The sequence below is a fragment of the Phoxinus phoxinus genome (assembly GCF_949152265.1).
Source record: "Phoxinus phoxinus genome assembly, chromosome: 20".
Lineage (NCBI taxonomy): Eukaryota > Metazoa > Chordata > Actinopteri > Cypriniformes > Leuciscidae > Phoxinus > Phoxinus phoxinus.
In genome coordinates this window covers 7,196,042-7,220,966 of record NC_136895.1, presented here as the reverse complement: position 1 = coordinate 7,220,966, position 24,925 = coordinate 7,196,042, and the positions used below count along the sequence as shown (strand labels likewise).

The 24,925-nt window shown below is 40.1% G+C and overlaps 2 protein-coding genes across 2 annotated transcripts; both read right to left on the bottom strand.

The window, feature by feature from the left end:
- Nucleotides 1-749: 749 nt before the first annotated feature.
- On the bottom strand, nt 750-9,927 carry LOC306988352 (5-hydroxytryptamine receptor 3A; the record flags this gene model as incomplete). Its single annotated transcript, XM_079593288.1, has 8 exons — nt 750-1,087; nt 2,794-2,976; nt 5,473-5,683; nt 8,606-8,766; nt 8,850-9,019; nt 9,397-9,503; nt 9,661-9,705; nt 9,823-9,927. 8 exons carry the CDS (start codon nt 9,925-9,927, stop codon nt 774-776), a joined length of 1,296 nt encoding a protein of 431 aa, XP_079449414.1. The 3' UTR covers nt 750-773.
- A 6,917-nt stretch (nt 9,928-16,844) lies between these two features.
- On the bottom strand, nt 16,845-24,211 carry LOC306988875 (5-hydroxytryptamine receptor 3A). The gene is made up of 7 exons (XM_079594050.1): nt 24,190-24,211; nt 23,892-23,998; nt 22,924-23,093; nt 22,448-22,620; nt 22,054-22,264; nt 17,731-17,922; nt 16,845-17,466 (listed from the first exon to the last, which is right to left on the bottom strand). Exons 3-7 carry the CDS (start codon nt 23,090-23,092, stop codon nt 17,147-17,149), a joined length of 1,065 nt encoding a protein of 354 aa, XP_079450176.1. The 5' UTR covers nt 23,093; nt 23,892-23,998; nt 24,190-24,211; the 3' UTR covers nt 16,845-17,146.
- Between the last annotated feature and the right edge of the window lie 714 nt (nt 24,212-24,925).

Below are 24,925 nucleotides of genomic sequence, written 5' to 3'. Positions count from 1 at the left end.
TTTTTCCATTAGATGAAAAAAAAACATGTTCAATGTCACAGATTTAATTAGAAGAAAGAACACCGGATTCACACACGAGCTGTTATGGCTCTTCAAGATGTTGCCACTCTTTCTTTATTAAATCTACTTTTGCAGTCTACTCTTTTTTTTATATATATGCCATGACTAGTTTTATATTTTCACGATCCCACCTTGAAATCCACAGATTGGCCTTGTTTGTATGGCACCTAACATATAACATGTATTATTCTTTTTTTTTTAAATTAACATTGCATTATTATTGCATTTTCATCATTTACCATAATTAATAATTAAAACAATTATTAAAATATATTTATTTAAACTCAACTCAACAAACACTTTGACAAAACAACCAGAAAACCAGGAGCAAAGTTTTTTATATTTTTAATATAAGTTTTTTCCTCAAACTTAACTGGACAGTGACTAAAGTTGAAATTGCTATTCATCCTGTACCAAAAAGGAATAAAACGTTTTGGTGATACAGATAAAACAGAATGTCATATTCAATTTACAGATATCAGTCATATTCAGATTTAATTTACTAAGTTTAAATATATATATATATATATATATATATTTAAATTCTAGAGCAAAAAAGTCACATAATTCTATGCAATTATAAGTATTGGGACACTTAAAGCTCCTATAAAGAGTATTTTGTTGATGATCCCTTACATTAAATCAGGAATAAATCTGGGCTGCATTGACCTCATCAAACGTTTGGTGTCTTTAATTCACAGAGCAATAATATTCTACGACTTTTTGTCTAGACTGTACGAGTGCAACCACAGAACCATAATTGTGGTTAAACTCACAACGATAAAGAGAGTATACAGTATAAAGAGCACACGGTCAATGACTTGACCAAACATGATCCATTCATTGGTGCTGTTGTCATTACTGAAGTGCTCTTCAACTTGGTGGCGGATGGCCAATACATCTTTACTCATCTTCTTCATTTCCTCTAGACATTGTTCCCAGACACTCAATGGACTTGCACTAACTTGTCCTTTCTTTGGAATATCAGTCATGGTGTTTTTGTAGAAAGTGCTCTTAGATCTGTTTGCTGTAGACAAGAAACAAGAGCACCGTTGGAAAACATCTTTTACACCAATGATATAAACTCTGACATAAAATTTGTACAAATAACTCTAGTGCAGGGGTTTTCAAAGTAAAATAAAGTGGGCCTCCCTTTTGACACAACGTACACAATTAGTACACAAAAACACTATTAGCCGCGTTTCCACTGTCAGGCCAAAAGCGAAAAAGCTAGTGTCGCGTTTCCACTGTGACTTCCGGGGCTTGATCGGGCCTCGTCAGGGCTTCCTCTGGGCCATCGGCCAGGGTTTTCTGGCCCACCGAATACCTTGGTCCAAAGCGGGCCAGTTCAGGATAGTGGTGTGGTTACGAACAGAGGTGGGGTTTACCTGAGTCTGGAGACGGCAGCGCCGGATGTTTCTGTCAGCATTAAAGACTTTTAAAATAATTTACCTCAAAACTCACTTTCATGTTTGAATGGCTTCTGTTTGTGATCCGATGTGGATTCTGTTCACCGTATAAGGTAGAAATATTTATACGCAATGCAAAAGACTATGCACGCTAACCATTACCATAGTAAACATGGTAAATATGAACGCTTGAAGAAATCAGACAAATCATAAAGGCTATCACAATCATGTTTTTATTTGATCTGTCTGTAGCCTACGTCTCGTCTCCTTATACCGGACTATCATAAAATAAAGCAACTTTTTTATTTGCGGGAGCTTCCTCGGTTTCTTGGACTGAAAATATTACTAGCCTACTGGGAGAGAGTGCTAAATCTTCTTAGGTCGTATTTTTGGTGCCATATTTGTAGAAATTATCATTCTTTCTAAATATGATGTAAATTTGTCCTGTAACTACCAAATAAACAGAAACAGACGCAACTGAATAAGTAAGTCTGTCCTCTTCCTTTTTGTAAACAGACCTAACGGTAAACAACTTTATTTCTGCGTGACTAATGTGCAATTTTGACACAAGTTAATTCATTATTATGATCACTGTATCACTTTTTATTGTAAACCTGTGGTAAAACATCGATGGTTGGTTTTTAAATATTCAAACGGTCGCTTTTATCATGTTTGTTTTGCGATCACGCTATTTCCAGTGATTTCTTTCTGATAAAACTTCCTTTTTCTGTCTTATTTTAAAATAAAACTTCCATTTGTTGGTGAAATGATGGGTTTGTGTGACGTTGTTCCAGAGAGGCGTGTTACGGGCGTGTTGTAGTGAAAGTGCTGTGGAGCTTCTGGCCCGACAGTGGAAATAAGGCTATTGGCGAATATATAATAATGCCATCAATAATAATGTACTCTAGTCTTGTGTGCCTAATACATGACTCCTGTATGTCACTGTAATCGTCTTTACCTTGATTACAATCGTCAGCCATCAAAACTTTGAGTTTGAGTATCATTATGCTCATGCAGTGGTTGGGTGTTTTGAGCCACCGTTCAGTCTATATTTTACAGCACCATGAGAAACAGCTTGGGCTGCTTAGAAACAATTATAGAATAGGAGAGAAGCCAAATACACTATTCTTTCCACTATCTCTGATGAAATCGGCTGGGTTTTCTCTGCATTGGGGCTGTTTTAGACTGACTGTTTGAATGCATTCGGCTTACTGGATCCTTGGACTGAAAACTTTCCAGAACATGTCAGGGGAGTCGTGCCCCACACTTCGAAAACTTCTGCTCTAGTGTAAGAGCATCCGGGAAGACGGAAGTATCTGCTTACCATCACAGTTTTCTTCATAAGATTTCTTCATACAAGCAAGCTGAGCCAGATATTCCAGGACCAGAATCCTGAGCCACTTAGGTAAGGGAGGAAAGTCACGGGAACCACACAAGATATTGGTGATGATGACAGTCTCAAGTAGACTTGCTACCATCAAGGCCATGCAGAGAGAGAAAAACACATCTAGATCGAGAGAGAAAGATCAGATCAGATAAGGCTGGAGGTGAAGAAGGATTTCCTGCTTTTGAAAGAGTCCTGGGCTGTGTTTTTTAAATGCCTCGTAAGCGTAAGTACAGTAGATCGTAGAGACCATTAGTACCATTGATGGTCTACGATGCTTTTGAGAAACGCAGCCCAGGCTGTTTTATGCCAGAACCTAGACCTGAAAAACTTAAACCCAAAGTATACTTCACTTTTTATCTGTACGCTAGCCTCTGCACACAGTGCATCACCAGTATGCCCATACATTATGCCTGCAGCCCGATTTTTCTAACCACACATACTCTCTCTGCGTAGTTTGCAATTTTTTTTTGCTCTAATTAATTTGTCCACAAGGTGGTAACAGTGCCCCTGGGATATTAATTCACAATATAGTCAAATAATGAGGGATGAGACAGAAACACCAAAGGGGTCAGAAAGTACCCATATTTTTACAACTATAGCTAAAAGATGAACAATATGTTTATAGGCTATGGGTTATTAAGTATTCTGCAGACAGAGTGCAAGTTGTTGTTAATGCACATGCGTTGACCTCCTTTGTAAGTGTAAACATTAAATGTAGTATACTTTGAAAGGCTATGCCTTCAACTGTGTGTAAAAAAAGTTTTATGAAGTGAAATTATACTTTCAGTTTTAATAGCCAGAACAATCTTCATGATTAAACTGGTTAACTCAAGGTCTTTAATACTTTGAAAAAGCTAGCTGTTAGTGTAGCAGGTTGATTGGTTGTAGTGGCGTCATCACACCCTTTGGACCAATCAGGATGTAGCTGCGTGCTATATGGGCAGAGGGTGAGCACTCGTGACACTACGGTGTTGTCAGAGGCGCATTTCCGCTGTGGGTCCTCTCTCTCGCGTTCGTGGGGCAGTCGTAGCTATTGGACAGGTAATGTAGCGCGGTTAATCTTCTCACTGCTTAGAGACTTTGTTAGTGTCGCGATGGGCATTACAACGTGCAATGTCTTTTGCAGTGTTTCTCCTGTCATAAACCCGGCCTTTCCTGCAACGGAACCGGGTTGTGCTGCGGGTAGGTTGAATCCGTTTCCTTTTTAAAACATTTACAGGACCTGAGTTTAATGGGCCGTTGTATTGTATGCTTTGTGTAGCTGTACTAACGATACGATTGGGAGCCGGCATTGCGTGTATGTTTAATCGTGTTTTGTTATTAAATGTGATTTTTGTATGTACGATAGGACGGTGAAGCACATGTTGTTGCCGGTGTCTACACGAGTCTCGTCCTTCCCGCCTCGCTGCTGTTTTGTCTCTACGGAGGTTTAGTTTCAATTCAACTGTGCTTGACAACGGACTGTTAACGGAGAAAGCTATATGAGCCCTCCTGGGGTTCTGAACGCCTCGACGCGCTATACAGCGCGGGACTCGACGCGCATTTGGGCGTTCGCCCTGTTTGTATTTTAGTGACTGCTATACAAGATAGCTTTGCCTTCTGTGGCCCGCCTGTGTCCGTTAATGTGTACGTGTGTGTGTGTTTGGGAGGGTTTCGTCGTTTGCTTATGATTAAGTGATTATGATTAGCTTATATTTCTTTCTGATACAGATTTTCTTTGTTTGTTTTCATTGATTTATGTTTTCTTGTCCTCTTCTTTGAAATTTACTTTATTATTGATTGAGTGACATTTGATTAGTTTATATTTCTTTTGATTCAAGTGTTTATAAAGAAGATTTTCTTTGTGGTTGTTTTCATTGATTGATGTCTTTTCTTTTTTTTTGATTCTTTATTAACTGAATGTTTTTCTTTTAGTGCTGAGTGCCAGAAGTGGTGGTGTCGGTGTCCTCGGTGGTGGTGTCGGTGTCCTCGGTGGTGGTGTCTCCTCCTGTGTGCTGTGTTTTTCCCCTTTTGGTGTATTTTGAGTTTGGTTATTTTTTGGTGTGTTTATGTGTGATCAGGGAATCCTTAACCCCTGAGACCCCAAACCTTTGACCCGGTCTCCTCCACTGGTAAGGCCTCAGCATTCCCCTCTTTTTCTTTGTTTTCTTTATTTAGTGTGAATGGTATTTTATTCTTGTTGCTCATTTTAATGGTATAAATAAAATTATTGTTGTTTTACTGAAATTACGTCTCTGGCTTCGTGTATGAATCGAACCTGTGTGCTTTTAGTAAATTTGGTGGTTTAATTATCCAACTAACTTTACTCTACTTCCCGGGGTGAAACTCCCTGGGTGGCGTAGTCAGTTACCGCAGTGCCACTCGCCACATTAGCATTCCCATTAATCTCAAGGATGGTCGTCAATGAAGAAATGTACTCCCAGATGGTTGTTATGACATATACCAGCACTAACTGGGCCTTGCTAACCAGCCAAAGTTTGACCCCTTTGGTTTACCAAAATACTCCTATTGGGTAGGTTGCACCTGCATCTCATGTGCTGGTGACCATTTGGCCTTTTTAGCAGGGTAAAGATGAAAATATACAAAATAAGAGAATAAGAAGGTTTGAGAACCTACTAATAAGAGGTAAGTTGTTTCCTGTGACGGGCAGCAGGTCATTCATTAGCAGTAGGAAGACGGTGTAACCCAGGATGAGTGTCATTTTGAAGGAAGCACGGTCCACACTTTGAAGAGGCAGGAGGAAGCTGAAGAGATCCAAAGAAAGCAGGAGGCTGCTGGGAATCAGGAGGTTCACCACATACAGCGTAGCTCGACGTCTCAAGACAATCTAGTCCACAACAGTAAGGGGAAATATTAGTATCAAGTGTAAATAGTTTTCATAGTAGCAAACATAACACTTAGGGGTGAATTCACTAAGAAGTTGTCTAAGCTCCTTGTATTGTATATCCATTTTTGTTGTTTTCAACTTTATCTTCTATTGTTTTTATTTTATTAATTTTATTTTATTTCTGACATTTTCCATCCTTTTCTTCAACTAGAGTGGTCCCACCAAATAGTGCATTCAGTTCCTGGCACAAGAGCAGACGACAAGCAAAACCAATGTTTTTTGAAAATGAACATAAACCTGCTTATTTTCACAGCACATTCTGAACACTTGCATGAGTTTTAATCATACACACCTGCAGCTAATAACCATCACATTTGGACTGTGTGTTACATGGACTCACTATTAACATATACCTGTATACTCACCTCACATTTCTCACCTGTTTGATCTCCATTTGTTTCAATAAACTCCCTCTCTTGTTTTCTTCTCCCTGGTCTGTGTTTGTGTGTCGTTACAGAAAGGCCAGACCAAAGACCATGAACCCAGTGGGAGAGGAAATTCTGTCTTCCATTTTCTTGAATGGTTGGGAAATTCAAGCAGTATGTGGAGAAGTTTTTGGAATATTGCCACCTGACATTGTGGGATGATCATATTCTGATGGACTTTTTTCTGGATGGACTGGACAACAACATCGGCCTATTGTTGCAAGTAGAAAATTCCTGCGTGACCCTGGCACAATATATGGACATTTTGCTGTGGCTGTGTGGCTCATAATTTACTGTAGTTGAGGTTGAGGATGACATTGCCACTCAGCTGCAGTCCTCCCAGTCCACTCCCTCCCTCATGATGTCCTTGATCATCTACACAGAGCCATACCCCACCGCAGAGCTAGAGCTGATGCCGATGCCCTCTACGGAGCCAGTACCTGCAGCCTTGTCCGTCCTTGAGCCAAAGCAGTCTGACCAGGTGTGTGAGCCAGTTCTTACATCTGTGCCTGTGGAAATTTTGGTGGAACTGGATGAGGAAGTGAATTGTCATCATCATCATCATCCTCCACCATCCTTCCAGTGTTTCCCAGTCAGAAATAATTTATGTCCTGGTTTCCTTCTGTTCCCAATCTCTTCCTCCTACACTGGTTCAGGTCAGTTTCAAGTCTCCTATGTTTGCCAGCTCCAAGTCTTCTTCAACGTTGATGCTCTCTCCCTGCTTCCCAATCCCACCTCCTCTGCCTGTACAGTGTTGGCCAGGAGGCAATTCCAGAACTCTCTGCCTGTCCTGTTATGTCCAAGGAGGTCATCTCATAACCCTTTGCCTGTGCTACCCAGTTCTTCTGCCCTGTCTCCGCTGTCTCCATTCAGGCCTTCAGCTCCTCCTACGCTGGCTTCACCTTGCAACTTGGATTCACATTGTTCGGCAGCTCCACCTGTTGACCCTCTGGCTCTACCTCTAACCTCCAAGTCCACCTCAGCCTATCGTCCTGACGGCTACACTTTGGCTCCTTGCTCCTGCGGCTCTACCTGGGACCATCATTCTTATGGCTCAACAGGCTCCTCGTACCTTCGCCTCCACCTTGGTCAGTAGTCGCCCTGCCTTCGCCATGGACTTCCGGGCCTTCATCTGCAACTTGTCCCTCCACCCCTTAGGCTCTGTTGTGCTCCTCCAGCTTCACCTGGAAGGGAAGGCTGTAAAGTGCCTCAGTAGGACCTGCCTCAGTCCTACGGTACTCTGGCTTTACTTCTAACACTTGGCCTCTCGTCCCCATGGCTCTCCAGGACCTTCAGGATCCTCGCTCCTTCAACTGTCATCTCCTTCCTGGCTTTGTCCACCGTGGTCTCCTCCCTGGCTCCTTCAACTGTCATCTCCTTACAGGGTTCGCCCACCGTGGTCTCCTCCCTGGCTCCTCCCTCCCTCCCATTGAGTTTGAAATATTTTGCTGTGAAAGTGGACTATTGAGTAGATGAGTTTACCTGTTTGATGTGATGACTATTAATATCCGGACATCATCTGTTGTCCCATTTAGATTTAGATTTTTTTTCAAATGATTATTATTTTAAATCACAAGGGGGTCTTACTGATGTATTTTATGTTGTAAAATAGAATGAAAATATCTTGAGCTTGTTCACCACAAACCTTATTTCAGGCATTTAACAAAAAAACCCATTAAAAAAATCTTTGACTTCAGAGTGATGGAACCGAAAGTCTGGGGTTTTGCCTACAAAAATATGTAATCTCTGCTGCACTTTTTCAGCTGTAATCCATTAGGTGATAATTGTTCTTTTAAGTGCAAATATACCTGCTTTGTGTAAAAATTAGGCTCATTACAGATTGTGCTATTTACAACTTAGAAAACTCCAAAGGAGGGTGGGAACTCCAGATGGGACAGGACCTCCAAAGGGGGTTTCCACCTAATGGTTAGTGGTTTGGAAGGTTACCATTGTACAAGAATGATGATCAAATGATGAAGAAGAGCCTTATAACTGGTCATATCCAGACACATCGGCCCTATCCCAAATGGCACATTTTATATACACTTTCGGTCTTGTGGAGTTACAATGGCTGCCGTGTGCGCATGTCCGTTAAGTCCATAAGTAATTTTTAAATGTAGTAATTTTAGTTTTCAGAAGGATGCTCACGAGTGCCCCCTATGCTGTCGCCGGTTGATATGCGCCCTCGATGCGCACTTTTGCTTTTCGCACTTTCGCACTGGTGTGAGCGTCACAAAAGTGCGGACTCAGAGGAAGACTGCCATTTGGGACAGGGTCATAGTGTAGTCAATGATACTTTACAACTTTTTTTATTGGTGTCTGGATCACAATGGTGGAGCTATTCTGAATAGTCAGAGTAACATACGCCAAATCATGACAGTAAAACACTGTTGTGATTCTTTCTTAGTGAATTACCCCTCTCTAAAATGCCACCAACATAAACAATGAGGTTATCCCATCCTCCTTCCAGAAAGAGCTGTACAGGTTTTTCTGCCAGCAAGTCAATCAGCTCCCACTCTCCTTTAGTTGTCATTGCTTCAAGAGACTGCTTGAATATCTGCTCCGCTGACCGAAAGAAGAACAACTGGACATCATCACCTGTAGAGAACGAGACCAACAAGTACCATGTAATCATAAGTAGCCAAACAAGAAATATACAGGTTTCAGTTTTGCTCACTCACGAGAGTGTTTGTAAGAGTTGAAAGTATATGAGCAGTTTTGGAAATCAAATGGAAAGGTGTAGATGTCCAGTTTGCATGAGCTGATCACATGAATCGGCCGTCCATCGATAACTTCACCAGTAGAGGTCACATAGACGTAGTATGTGTCTGGTGCTCGGTTTTCATCCATGCTGCAAAATTATGGTTTTAAGACAGAAAGGGAAATTCACCAAGAATTTAACTTTTTGCATGTGCACAATCCAACACACTCACATGGCAACTATTTTACATTTTGCTGAATCGTTGGCTAATTCATAAGAATTCGTATGATCTCATTCCTACATTTTCGTACGATCTGCTATCCTTCCCAGTGACTGTTAGGTTGGGGTTGGACCTTAATGATTACTTTTTCTAAAAATCGTATGTTTCCATACAAACCACATCATACAAATTTATACGAAATCACCAGCACATAAGATCTGGTTGTCAATAATTTTTTGTTACTGTTGTTGTTTCTCTTTCCTCGACGCTATAGTCAAAGCTGTTACCTTTGACTTGTGCAACTTACAATTCGTTAATGACAATGTCTGGAACCCATATTTTCTCTCTCGGTAGTGAGATCTTTTTTGTTCCACACTCATCAGGATCCCAGCTCAAACCTTCAATCTGCCACCTCTACAAAAAATAATAATTCTATCAGCACTGCTCTTTAAATATGCTCTTGCAATAGTTAAAACAGTCTTGGATGTATTAAGCACTGCAAAATGTGATTGGATCATGCAAATCGGCTGTTAATACCAGGTCTAAACAGTGTCTTTGTCATGACTCTTACCGTCCTCACCCACAGATATGTTTCCAACACTTGTGATTTTTCATTCTGAAAGGGAAAATATATGGATTCTGTAACCATTTTTTAGTGGAATTTAGTGGGATTAGTATTATTCTAATGTCATAATTTTGTACAAAAGCTGTAGTCTTCCATAGATTTGCTTACCACTCCTAAAATGCCATAAAGAGTCAAATCCACGCTGACGTTGGTGGGAGTTTTCAGACTTATAACCGGTCTTGCCTCGCTGTAGCTGATGACTTCCTCTTTCATGGCATTAAGGAGAGACTTTGTTGTTGGTTCTGAACAGTTTAACGGCTCTACAGATCCTAGCAAGAGAGCTGAAAGAACAATACTTGAATTCAGGATGGGACATTTTATGTATTTCAATCAGATAATAGACATTAAGGGTCTGGTTATGCAGTGGACAATGCAGTTTGTGTTTGTTAATTAATGCATCTTTTTGGATAAACTTGGTGGTCCACTTTAGGCATTATACTAACTATAAGTAACTTTGGAACTACATGTCAACTAACTTTCATTGGAGTATTAGTAGACTGTTAGGTTAGGGTTCGGATTTGTAGAATAAGTTGATGTAGTTTCAAAGTTAGTTAGTTAGTCAGTAGAATGTCTGTTGAGGAGCATCAAAATAAAGAGTTAGCAGATAATAATCTGACAGTCTGACAGAAAGTTAATTGACATGTAGTTGCAAAGTTACTTATAGTCAGTATAATGTCTATAGTGGACCATCGAAATGTATTAAGATTTTTTTTTATAAATCTACAATCAAATGACCTCAAAAAAAATATTTGTATGGCAATATATCTTACATTGTATAATGAAGCAGTTGGTGATCCACTGGAACCAAGTGTGAGTGGAAAACCGTGTTGAAGCCTGTTGAATGTAGTATTTGCAATATATGGCAAATATGCACAAAATAATTACAATGCCACTGAGTAATTAAAACTAAAGTATGGAGCCCCTAAAGGGGGCTCATAAAAATATGAGATGGGAGAAAATAATTATTTCAATGCTTTTGCGTTTTCTTGCAAATGTTTTGCGTTCCCCTGAGAAATCCGAGCAAATGCAATGTTTCTTGATGGAAAAGCATACGTTTTGTGAGGAAACGCAAAAGTTATGAAATATATATTATTATATATTTTTTTTTTCCTCCAGTCGTGTCCCTTTGGCTCCGTACAAAACCTTTACTAAAATTCTTTAACATTACCAAGATATTAAACTGTACAAAATTATAATTTCCCTCAACACTTTTTAGTGATAGTTGGGGAAATGAAAAACTCCAGGTCAAGACAAGCTAAAAAGAAACAACTGAAAGATTTCAGCATACTTAAAAATAAGGAAACCATTTCCCATGGCCAATACACATAAAATGAAAATAAAATGTTATAACACAAAAATTGTCATACTTTTCTTAGTCTTACCCGTGTTTTTGTAAGACAGATAAAAGCCATCAGGTCCTCAGTCAGTTGGATTGCAACTAAATATTAATCAGATTTTACTTTGCCAATTTGTATGTGTGGAGGTTTAAAGCACAATGGCTACAGTGAACACAACCTGAATAATTGCTTTTTATATGACTTATTTGTTTACACAAATTAGAATAACCAGAAAAGGGGACAATGGCTTTTTCACACCCATTTTTCTAAAATCAATCTCAATATTTTACAGCCATTCGACAATATTCAATATTTGCTTGCCAACAAGAAATTTGCAGTAGTCAAGATGAAAGCAGACTGGGGCCTGAACCAGAATACGAGCTACTTCTCTGGTAAGAAAAGTTATCGCAAATGTTTTACAGGCAAGTTAAATGACAGTTGTCTAGAGTTGAAACAATGTTCTAGTCTTTCTGTGGGTGAGATGGTTGAGTTGACAATGTCTTGGCAATGGTGGTTCTTGGCTGTTTGTGTTTTTAACCATTAACAGATTTTTCCATTGTAACCACTTAGCAAAAATAATACAAAAATAATACAACAAGCCAAAATGAAGAACCTTTAACATCCATTAAATCTTTCCATTCCACAAAATGTTCTTTATTGCGGAAAGGGGTTCTTTAGATTATTACAATTTTCTTCACATTATTAATTTTTTAATATTTTATTTTAAAGAACTGTTGACAGAAAGGTTCTTTGGGAAACAAAAACATGTTTGTGGAGTGTAAACATAAGTTTTTATTCTTAATTTTAGTAGATTATTTATTTAATCATTATTTCTAGCTAACCTTGATTGTAGAATTAATCAAATTAACAATTAAAAATCTTGAAAATTTATTTAAAAGGGGGTTCTTATATATTTTAGCATTATAATAGAGCACCAATGGATAAAGTCCCTGGTCTCATTCATGTACAGTGATGTCCCTAACATCAGTTGTCTGTTCATTACCATCTTGCCTAAAAGTTCAAATAAAATGACGGGATAAATAAACCTGTGGCGTAAACCATGTAGAACACCAATATAAAATACAATCCATAATGCTTTCCTGTTTAAGATGGACAACAGGTATTAGCTTAGCTTGCTAAAACAAGCACAGTTGAGGATTTATGCTGCTTTCAAGTTTTATCAGAAATGTCCTACTTCCCACTTCTAAAGTCGTGATTACGAGCTTGTTGCATTCAAGTGATTTGTTGTCGAAAAGAACAGGAATCATGGAGGACACCAGGTTAGTTATTCTTGACTATTTCTTGAGGAAATCTTATTAAAGCCAAAATGTAAAGATATTTAATTTTGTAGTGTCCCATTCGCTGACAAACATAAAAACATTCACAGCGCTATCTAGATAGCCAGCTTGCTGACGATTCTGGAATTTCGATCAAATACAGGCAATTTTCACTGTTTAAAAAACATATAATATGCTTCAAATTATTATTCATATATGTAAATATGCACTACTTTAACGAAAAGACAAGGTGATGTGGCTGTTGTGAAAAAAAACAACAAATACAATCGTTCTCCCCTCCAACATGTTTAACGTTTTTGGCCCGCCCAACTCGGGAACTTGAGTATCAAAATGAATCTCGAGCTTCCCACAGGAGTAAATCCATTTGAGAGGGCGTTCATTTCCAATTTTCAACTAGGAAACTCATATTTATGATCATAGCATGTGAAGGCCGCATATAATTTAACACCAAAAAACAATGTCAAACAAATCTTAAAACTGAGTCATGAGAGGAATAACAACCTCACACGTTCTCCTACTCAGGCAGTGACCACAGGGTTTAATGGATCATACAAACTAAGCAAACCAAGGTTGAGAACATTACGCTACGCTTACATTATGTAAATGATGGGCATTTGTAAAACCTGAACATTTGATTCAAATTAAACAATCAGATCCTGCATTGTCTTTCATCTCTTTGCTATCTTCTTCTTTTCATCATCTTTTTCTCAGTTTTGGACTTTCGTCCACACTTAGACAGTGTTTTTTTGTCCAGTGAAATATAAATGTAATAGTGATTGAGTGTGACCTGGATGCACCATTGAGTGGTAAAATATTTTGCTATTAAAATGATCGTTGCAGAAGAATAGCATGATAAATTTATTATGTCTGGTGTCTCAGTTTAATCTCAGCAAGCTTTTACGATGGAGATGAAATATGAGTCTACAGATGTTTCAGTGTGGATTTCTCTGCGCAGTGATAGTTGTGGTGTGTACTCTGCTAACTGTAAACGGGCCTTAAGTGTCATATCCTGTTTTTGAATTTCTGTTTTAAGACTCTTATTTTGATGTTTATTTTGTTCAGTTGTATGTTCTTATTTCCTGTTTTCTGTTTCCAAGAGCTGTGTTTGAAATCGCCCCCTATACCCTTAAATAGGGAACAGCTAGTGGTGTCTGTAACCATAGTGGACCTTATCAAGTGCACTCGTTCAATCCCATAATGCACTGCAAGGACAAGTGTACAACCAATGTATGCTCAACGGCTAGCTAGAGAATACCCATAATGCACTGTGAGGGTGGTGCTGAAGTAATTCTTGAGTCTGTTCCTTGTCACTTGTAACTACCACTTGTTAGCAGCCTCCTTTTTCAAGACATGTAACAGCTTAAAAAAATCACGAGTTGAGTAATATTAATGTATTTTATGTCTTAGAATAAAACATGAAAGTGTCTTGACCTTATGTTCACCACAGACCTTATTTCAGCCATTTAACCAAATCCCCATTCAAAAAACCCATTGACTTCGGGACGATGGAACCAGAAGTGCTAAAATGCAACTCGCTTCTGCGTTTTGGCCTACAAAGTGATGTCATACCTGCACCACTCTAAAGGGGGTCGCACACCGGACGAGAAGCACAGCGTCGCGTCGCATCCAGGACAACTCCAGGTATCGCACACCGGATGCGCACTTGATTATTTAGAGATAGAGGGAGTTACAAAAATCGAGATGTGTTAAAACGAGGGTATGAACAACTCTTTTGAAGTCTACATTTGATAAAAAAGGTTAAATTTTTACTAGGAGACGCAAATTATAAAAACAAGCCCGTACCACCAAATTGATTTGCTTCTGCATTTTTAGGTTATCATCGATTAGGAAGCATAAAGCTCATACCGACTTTTTACAGTAAGATGCCAATGTGCTCGATTCTAAAAGGACCTTGGTATAGTCATTTGGCTGGCCAAAAACAATGACCTCTGTTTTGTCCTCATTTAACATTACAAAAGGTTCCGCCTTCCAGTTTTTAATATAATTTAGGTAGGCTAAAAGAGAATCTAAAGATTTCGTCGGGTGCCCTTAGTGGCAAATACAGTTGAGTGTTGTCGGCGAAACAGTGGAATGATACTCCATGGTTTCTAAAAATGCTGCCCAACAGGAGCAAATACAAAGAGAAAAGTGTGGGAGAGAGAATAGACCCTACCCTAAGGAAGGCGTCTTTTAGTGGAGGTCGAGTTTCCAGAACTGTCTGAAAAATATCAATCACATACAAAAGATTGACATAATTTCCAAACTGTACCTTTTAAACCTACTATGTGTTCAAGGAGAGATATGGATATTATGATCAATCATTCCCTTTCAAGCGAACTTGCACTGCATCGAGATTGACGCTATGGAAACGTCTATACCATTGCTGCCATAGTGACCAGTGACCAGTCTTGTGTGAAATCAGGCAAGCACAACAAAGACATAAATCACCCGGGACCCAGGGGTAAAGCCCAAATGTAGAATGTAAACCTGATGAATGTGTGTGGATAGGACCAGCCTGCCACATCACACACCTCTTGCAGGGATACCCCTATTATAAGGCTTACAAAGGCGCTATACTCCTTCTGATCCGATGCACCACGGAGGAAACACCAACGGTTTCTGTACCAACCCGGCAGTTAACTGGATGCAAGTGATGATTCTCGCCAGTTTCCTTGTGCAGGGAGTTATAGAGTGAGCGTGGCCTCAATAACCTATAACAGAGACCTGAGTCTATGAGTTGGGCCCCCTTAGAGGTCAAACCCATATTCCATAACTTTTTTCTCCAGAACACCGGGGAGTAGAAAAATCAGGGAAACTTGGTACAGACGCAGCCCCAGCCACATCTGCACCTCATTATGAGCTCCTCCACCTCGAGGTGGAGTCTCCATTCCCCGGGTCTCGACATACCTAGTCTCCATACCTTGTCCCTGTCTCGATAGGATGTCTGCTCCCTGAATATGGTGCCCAGGAATGTAGACCATCCATGGTCACTTCCCAGCCCTTGAGGGAAGCATCCGTCATAAGCGTTACGCAACGACAAGGAGCTCCCAGCACAGGACCCTGGGACAAGAACCAAGGCTTTTTCTACATAACCAAAGTACGAAGCACCTGCGCGTAACCTTGATCATGCAGAGCACGCAGAGGACGCAGCTGCCATCAGACCTAACTGTCTTGAAATTGTTTGACAGTGAGTGACTGGCCTAGCGTTATCTTGCTCACAGCTGTGAGGATTGAACCGATACGAGCAGGAGATAGACGTGTCTGCATTGTCGTCGAATCCCACACCACACCTGAAAAAGTGTCCTCTGTAATGGAGAAAGCATTTCTTAGCATTCAGCCTAAACCCCCATACTTTTATATAGGGAGGACGACATGTCAATGCCGAACCGCCATCTGCTCCACATTGAGCAAAAATACGAGGTGACAAGACTAGGCCGAAAGGAAGAACCTGATACTGGTGCACTTTGCCCCCGAAAGCAACCCGAGGAACTTCCTGAGTTTAGGAAGGATGGAATACGGCAGTATGCGCCCTAAAGATCTACCATGACAAACCAGTCCTCGCATCTGATTGTGTCACGATTCGCCTCAGCGCACAGATCTAGGATTGGACGCAACCCTGCACCCTTCTTAGGAAAGATAAAATACAGGCTGTAAATCCGGAGTCTCTGTCGGGGGAAGGGACAGGTTCTTTGGCCCCCTTCCCCCAGCAAGACCTTTACCACTTGTTCCATAACCAGAGCCTGTTCTCGAGAGTGGTCTCTGATGTTACCGCTGCTCCCCGAAGCACACGAGGTGGCGGGGTTGGCGGGAACTGCCCCCTGAGGGCACCGAAGTGAGGTGTTGACCACTTACCCCTGGATGCTAAGAGAACCAGCCTCTCAAGACTGGTCTCTGGTTTAACTCAAGTGACCAATTCGGTGCCCTGAAGTGGCGAACCGGCAGGGAACAGCCGAACTGATTGCTCTGAGACCCTCCTTAGAGGGGAGCGAGCATCCCAGTGATACATGGGCTCACCGGAGACCACTGCGAAGCACACGAGGTGGCGGGGTTGGCAGAACGGCCCCCTGAGGGCAACAAAGGGCACCCTGGAGGGGACTTCCCTCAGAGACCTGAAGCCACTGGTGTCAGGACCTCTTCACCAAAGCCTTCAGAAAATGATGGTCCTCAGATACTAAAACAGACATTTAACTCCAAACCCAGACAGATATTTCATTCCTCAAAATTAAATGCAGCCAAGAAAAAAGCAGATAAGAATAAATTGTCTGAATGACAGGCTGAATATTCATGAGTTCATAATCTCTGTCAGCCATATCACCCAGAGCCCTAATCTTGTTTGCTGATCATTTAAATACATTAGGAATGTTCATGAAAATTTTCTGTGGCATGCTATTAAGTTGTAGAAAATCATTTAGTCTTATTCCTTAGTTTGTAAAAAAAACAAGCAAAGTTTTACAGTAATATGTTTGCAATGGAAGTTTAATGAGTGAAAAACAAAGAATCAGAGCAAGAATATAAGTGAATATAAGTTTAGGTCAAATGCTGGATAAACAGTGGTCTACCATTAAGAGCGTAGAGCATACAGTTTTATAATACATGTGGTTGCGCAACTGACTAATGCTGTCTGCAATTAAAATAAAGCTTCTGCTGCTTTAAGACATAAGTTACTGTATAACAAAAGACATTGTATGAGGAGTCCATGTATGCAGTTGAGCAGTCTTTAAAGAGATCGACCAGTGAATTCGAACATCTGCATTTAAACATACAATTTTGTACAGTTACAGTTTACAGGCCAGGATATTATGCTTTTTTGTCAAAACTGGACCAGTACAACCAGAATATTAGTATGGTGAAGAAGCTAACAGTGAGGAAAACAACGTACAAAGCAAACAGAAATCGATCAATGACCTCCCCCAAGTGGATCCACTCCTTTGAGTTCTGATCACTGGAGAAATGATTATCAACATGCTGGCGAATGGTGAGTAAATCTTCATGTAACATCCTTAGTTCCTTCAGTTCTTGCCCATCAAGATTTAATGGTGTTTTAATGCCCTTTTCATGGGATCTAGTTTGGTTTATTTCTTTCTCAGGTGAGTAGGGAATTATGTAATTGGTGTTTTCTGTTGGCAGAAATAGTTTGATTTATTAATGGGATCTATAGAGACTGTAAGTAAACACAAGATTTATCATTGATATGTTGTAAATAGACATGCTGCATGTTTTTTTTAAGCTTATGACTATAATGTATTTAATAGATTCAGTATTTTATTTTCATGTAGATGCACACATTATATACTGCCAGTTGTCCAACTGGGTCAATATTATTTGCTTGTTTTTCCCTCCAGAAAATGTTTGACTGGTTGTTCAGCCGGTATGAGACTCACTTTGAGGGGCAGAATTCTGGTCAGAGATTTTCTGGCCCAAACAAACCATTCGTGCCAGGTAATTCAGGAACAACACTTTAATCCAGTTTGGTAGAGGAGGATAGTCACTCGAGCCACAAAGAATATTAGTAACGACGATTGTCTCCAATAGACTGGCCACCATCAGTGCTAAACACACAGAGAAAAACACATCTGCAGGGAGAGAGGGAGATAATAACATAAGTTCCCAACTTTCAAATTAAAGTTATTGATGTAAATATCAGTGGGTCTTAAACTGTAGTATAGAAGGTCCGCAACATGACACTAGAAATGTACAACATTAGCCCCCCTTATGTTAATTTTGATAACTTGTAGACCATTTTAATTGACCGAAAAGCATCAGGTGGATACTTCATGACTTTTACAAATCTTGTGATACTTAAAAAGCTTCAGATGACCACCATGAAAATATTACTTTTGTTTGTGGTCTTATAAAACCCCTGATATAGAAAACATTAAGAAAAAATAATGAACACAAGCTATGATTCACTATTACTGGAATGCAAACTGTAGAAGCTCACTCTGACAGATTTGATTTACTGTATTTATTCTAGTCACATGTCTGCAAAGTGCATGACTACTTTATGGTAAAATCAGCTAAAGCTTCAACAACATCCACCTACTGGATTTTGTTTAGGGCAGAGAAACATATTAATTAAATAGCAAATTAAGAGCTTAATTAAGGAAATGTATATGATCTCCATAACCTACATTGCTGGTGTCTCTCATAAAAAGCACAATCTCAATAGAACATGAGGGTTAAAAAAACGTTCCTGAGATAACGGGAACAAGCAATGTCTTTGGTGCTTATGGGAGTACATACAGTTTTCTCCAAATATAGTAGCCTGATTGGTTCACATCAGTGCACCAGCACAGACAAGTGGCTTTTTTAGCCCAAGGTTATTTTAGCAACCAGAACGTTCCCTTTCGATACGTTTCACTCGTATTGAGTCAGTCTCTGATGATTATGGAGAACGCACTGCAAAACGCTGTGCTGCTAGCACAGAATAGAAGCTCTCCTGCGAGGCCATAGCCTGGCGGCACTTAGTGACAAGGTCCCCAGGCAGGCTACTAGAGTTAAGGACCTAGAATGTCCAAAGATGGCAGGCTTGGGTTTGGGACCGGAGCCTGTGGTTATGATATCTCCAAGAAAAACCCCTGAGTGTGGAGACTGATTAGGCAGACAGAATCCGTGCCTGAAGGGCAGGGACATCTAGGTTATAAAACCTGATAAAGGTGAAGAGCGAGGACCAACCAGCCTCCATACAGATGTCAGCAATGGATATTCCGCTAGACTAAGCCCAAGAGGAGGCCATTTCCCTGGTGGAGTGGGTCCTCATCCCAATAGGGCACTACAAGTCCAAGGACTTGTAAGCTAGAAATATCTCATCTCATCACTATCCAATAGGACAATCTTTGTTTAGTAACTGTCAGTTTTTTAGAGTGGCCTCTGAAGCACACAAACAGCTGCTCCGACTGCCTGAATTGGCTGGAGAGCTCAATGTACACCCTAAGCGCCCGAACCGGGCAAAGTGGGTGTGGCATCTTTTCACTCTCAGTATAGGGGAGAGCAGAGAGTTAAATGACTTATGCCCTAAAGGGCGTGGACAGCATCTTAGACACATAGCCTCATCTGGGTTTAAGGACAACTTTGCTGTCATTGGGTCCAAACTCGAGGCAGGAAGTGTCCACTGAAAGAGCCTGCAGGTCAACAATTCGCTTGACCGATGTCAGAGCCAGCAAGAGAGCGGACTTAAGCAAGAGAGGCCGAAGGTTGGCTGTCGTGAGTGGCTTTAACGGAGGGCCCCGATGTGACTTTAGGACAATAGACAGGCCTCAAGAAGGGGCCGTGTAGGGGCAGGTTAAGCCTCCTTGCACCTCCGAAAAATCTGACCACCAGTTGGTGTTTCCCAATCGAATGACCTACTTTGTGAGGCGTGAAGGTTCCCATCGAGAGGCCACAGGTGGAGGCTCCACAACTCGGGCTAGGGATGCCATATTGACTCCTCCAATTGGGAAAGGAGCTCCCTTCTTAGCAGGATTGGATTGGCCATTGTGCTGCAGACAGCTGCTGAACCATTCCCGGGAACCACTGCTGGTTCATGACCACTGAGTGGTGCCATGAGTAAGACTGAGCATCTACCCTCTCTGATTCGGCTGATGACCTGAGGGAAGACATAAAGGTTCAAGGAGGGCTACCTGTGGGCTAATGCGTCCTTTTCCTTCTAAAAGAATATTGGGCAGTGGATGTTCTCTTTCAATGCAAAGAGATTCGCTTCTGCCTGGCCAAAAGTGCTCCAATTCATGTGGATTATCTGGGGGTGGGGTCTCCATTCCCCTTGAGGTGGTCCGTTCTGGGACAGAATATCTGCTCCAGTTTTCATGGAGCCTGGCACATGTTTTGCTCTTAGTGAGCGGAGATTGTCCTGGCTCTGGGCGGCGAGGGGTTCGAGAGCCACAGATGGCATGCCCGTCACACAACAGCATGAAACGGAGGAGGAATGCTCTTTTTGTGAAAGTGTTTTTTAAATTTGATTCTCTATAACAGCGGAAAGAGGTCTGGGCACCCATACAACTGGTGGGTAGGTAGGTGGGTGGGTGGCCGTGGGGAAGAGGGCCACAAACACAGTACAAAAGTACTGGCAACAAACACAATGCCTCCAACACCTAGAACTGAACAGGGGCTTGGGAGGTGCACACACACTTGGGAGGTGCACAAAAGACATCAGGGCTGCTTGGGCAGCTCAGGGTCCAGCAATAGTATAGGGCAGGTGAAATAATAGCGCTTTGCTGGACGTAAGACCTGCTTCAAGATCCGACTTCTGCTGGGACTAAGCAGTTGCGGGAGCTGGCTTGGTGTGCCGCTGAGTCAACGTTGATTTAGCTGAGGAACTCGTTCTCTTTGGCAAAAAAATGGAGCATTGCCTGTGATGTCTTCTGCGCCGCTGTGAAGAGTTCAGTGAAGCCATCCACTGCGGAACCAAATAAGCCCAAAGGAGAGACCGGGGAGTCCCTTTGCATGGCTTGGATGGGTGGGAGCCTTTAGACTTTAAGCTGAGGCAGTGTGGTGGGTGGGCAGAAATGCACAGAGACGGTACAGCCCTTTTCCTCTGCGCCGTCAATCGTGGTGAGGACAGATGATCTTTGCGCTAAAGGAGAACAATTCTGACTCAAATGGCTTTTTAGCGTGACTTAAATAGTCGGCCTGCCCATTTTGGCAGGTTGAAAAGCCATTAGTCTGTGCTGGTGTTCAGTATTCTGATCAGTATCGAAAGGTAACAAATAATAATAATGAAAAAAGTTAGTTTCATTTTAGTTTGATGGTCCCTGTTAACTATAAGTAACATTGCACGTACATGTCTACTAAATCTCCGTAGAGTGTTAGTAGAGTATTAGTAGACTGGTAGGGTTAGAATAAGTTGACATGTAGATGCTAGGGCTGGGATAATAAATCGATGCATCACGATTCATGGATCGATTCTGAGATTTTAAGAATGCGATTCTCTCAATCTCAATCGATTGGATTCTGATCTTAGTTTTTAACAGCAGATGGCACTGTAGGTTAGTTTTTAACCACACTCTCAAAAGCTCATGAAGAAGAGATCTAAAGCATTCGGTTTTGTGCGAGATGAGTCCATGTAAGTGGTTAAATGTACTTGCACCTAAGAATGTTTCTATGACGCAAAATTAATGTAAACACAGCCCACTGCGGACACACTTGTAATTTGCTTCAAACTATATGAAAGATTATTTTATAGATGACTCAAGCAGTGTCTGTAAGGAATTGGAAGAAATCTTCCAGAATCGTTTGAAGAATCGCGATGCATTGTTTTATTGTCCCAGCCCTAATAAATGCAAATTTACTTATAGTCAGTAGAATGTCTGTTGGGGGAGCATCATAATAAAGAGTTAGCAGATATTTAGCAGATAGTCTACTAATACTCTAATTAGAGTTAATTGACATGTAGTTTCAAGGTTACTTACAGTCAACAGAATGTTCAAAAGGGACCATCAAAGTAAAGTGTTACCAAAAAGTAAGTTGGAAGTAAGTTGGAAGATAGTTGGTACTTGAAGACGGTTGAATTTGATTAAAGGCACCTGTATAGTTTGAGATCTAATTTTAAGAAGGGTTAATATTTTTAAAAAAAATCATATATAAAATAAATGTTACATGAGGAGTAAAATGATAATAAAAATTTGTAACAAGTTTCTATTAGAATTAAATGCAATACTGAAACTTATCACAAGTGGACTCAAGACTGTTTATATACAGTGAAAACAGACTTATTAGAGGGATGGTGTCTCCTGTAACAGGAAGCAGATCGTTCATGAGGAGAAGGAAGACGGTGTAGCCCAGAATAAGAGTCATTTTGAAGGCAGAACGGTCCACATTTTGAGGAGGCAGGAGGAAGCTGAACAGATCTACGGTTATCAGGCAGTAGCTGGGGATCAGGAGGTTCACCACATATAGAGTTGGTCTGCGCTTCAGTGCAATCTAATACGAGACAACCATTAGAACAATAAACAAAACAAAAATCCAATAAATAGTCCATTCAAATGAAAAATTCTGAACTGACCATGAATAAAAAAAAAATCAGTTAATCTTAGTTAAAAAAAATTCACAAATATTCACAATATTAATCAACTACAATATTTAGGAATTGAAGGTGACACAAACATGATAAACAAGTTCATCCCAGCTCTCCAACCCGTCAATGTAAACGTATGTGGTGGCAGATTTTTTGCCGGTTATGGCAATGAGTTGCCACTCCCCTTTAGTCTCCATGTACTTTAGGGATTTTTGAAACGTGGCCTCCACTGGTTCTAAAAGTGATAGCTGAATATCTGTATCTGTAGAGGGAGGAATTCATATGCAGATTAACAATTATTGCAGATTTGCATTTCCATGTTCTCATTTCCCATTTTGAAAAATATGTTTTTTTTTGTAAGTGAGATGACTAATTCACTGTTAATTAAAATCTACCCGGCTAGTGTCTTTTTAAAGACATTTATATTCTTTAGACTGCTATCCAAACAGATCGTCAAGCCCACACAAATTACATATATTTGTTTTTTTATTATCTTAACTGAATGTTAACATTTTATTAATTAGATCATTTAATTTACATCCTAAAAAAAAGTTACTTTACTTACTTATGTGCTTGTACGAGTTAAATGTGAAGGTGCAGTTTTGAATATCAAAAGGAAAGGTGTAGATGCTTAGCTTGCAGGAGCTGATCACATGGACTGGCAGCCGATCTTCTGCTTTGCCGTTGTTGTAAAGATAAACATAATATGTTTCTGGGGCTTGGTTGTCACTCATGCTGTAATTAAATAGAGCAGCATGACACAGACAGCAACAACAGTTGTATTTATTACAACTACTGACAAAATATTAGTATTATAGTTGGTTAGTGTGGTTGTTGATTAGTCAACTCAACTTGTCTGTGTTGATCTGGAAACAAAGTGTTTTGCACATACTAGGGATGGGAGAAACTATGTACATTGACCAAGAAGCATCCAGTATTATCTGGAACTATCCGTTTAGTAATTCTCAGTAATTTACCCATTTTGTCTTGCCTGTAACATTCACTATTTACACTTTATTGACCAGTATGTTTAATATATTACCAAGTTATTATATTATTAATAAGGTTGTACAGTCCAAGCTTAATTATTAGAAAAATGATGCACACCCGAGGTGGTAATGCAGTCACAACACGAATCAGGTGTGCATTATTTTTCAAATAATGCAATGACCCAGAGTCAATTATTCCACTTATTTTACGGTTTCCACACCTCAAGACACCGTTCAAATGTTTTATTTCAAGAGGTTTGTCAGATTTTTGTCTTGTGTGTAGGAATAATTTATTATGCATCAATTGCCAAGCCTGAGTTTCATATTCCAAAAGTTATTCCAGAGCTAGCAACTTGAGCCATATGCAGATCAGCCATTGATAATGCAGTCAAGACCTGCCTAAAACTACTTTAGTTGTGTGTTTACTAGAAAAAATTACACACCTTAGAATGTTCGTCTACCAAACAGAATCAAGCATTTAACAAGCCCTGTAGTAGAACCTTATTTAATGGTTTGATTCATAATGTTGTATTTTAGAACTCACAATTCATTGATGACAACATCAGACCTCCAGAGTTTTTTTCTTGGCACTGTGATTCTGTCTGTTCCACATTCAACAGGATCCCAGCTCAAACCTTCAATACTCCATTCCTTTAAAAAACGCAAATATCATAATTGATTAATTTTCATATTATTTTCATTAATCATATAAACGCCTTTAAAAAATTTTTTTTATAAGTATCAAAATATCATATTTAAGATTTTAGGAATTGAAGGCAAATATGACAAGTTCATAATAGATAAAGTGACAGGCAAGGTGGCAGTTCATAATAGATCCTTACAAACTGCAGCCAGATAAATGAATCCAAGATTTGAGCTTTTTCATCCTAAAATGGAAAAAGTCCACAATTTATATTTAGCCATTTGCAAATTATGAATGTAATGTGACTGCATACAGTGATTGGTATATTTGGAAATGTACTCACCACACCTAAAATGGCATACAAAATGAAACTCAAACTGATGTTTGTAGGTGTTTTTGGATTAATAACTGGCCGCATTTGGGTTTTGTTGAAGACGCTCTCTCTGAGTGATTGTAGGAGAGAGACTGCGGTTGGCTGAGAGCAGTTTAAGGTGTCTGCAGATCTCATGAGTGCAGCTGCCCGAAGGGTTCAGCCCCAAAGAGAGAAAACAGTACCAATATAGTCATGAAGGAAATAAGCTATATGCATACCAAACCAAAAATATGTATTACAGTCCCAGAGGCCATGAACGACAGGCTCTTTTTATGAATTCCAATTGCTCAGGTTTTGGACTTGATTATTGAAATGATTATCTTACATTGAATAATGAAGCAGGTGAAGAAGAAATGAGTTGTAGAAGATTGGCAGTTCATTGTCTAGCCTGCAATGACAATTATAAACATTTGTTTCTGTATTCATGATACAACCAAATTTTTTATAAATCAATAAGAAGGTTTCTTGAGAACATTTGGACCTCTTGGCTTTGGAAAATATTTTTTAAATTAAAAAATAAACTAACAACTGTTTTAACCAGACCAGGTTCCGGTTGCATGAG

Bases quoted from the DNA above. Each gene is read 5' to 3' on its own strand.
- LOC306988875 (XM_079594050.1), bottom strand. From the start codon at position 23,092: ATGAGTGACAACCAAGCCCCAGAAACATATTATGTTTATCTTTACAAC. The intron at 22,621-22,923 runs GTAAGTAAAGTA...CTCCCTCTACAG, and splicing joins TAACTCGTACAAGCACATAA to ATACAGATATTCAGCTATCA. The intron at 17,467-17,730 runs GTGAGTCTCATA...TTCTGCCAACAG, and splicing joins CCAGAATTCTGCCCCTCAAA to AAAACACCAATTACATAATT.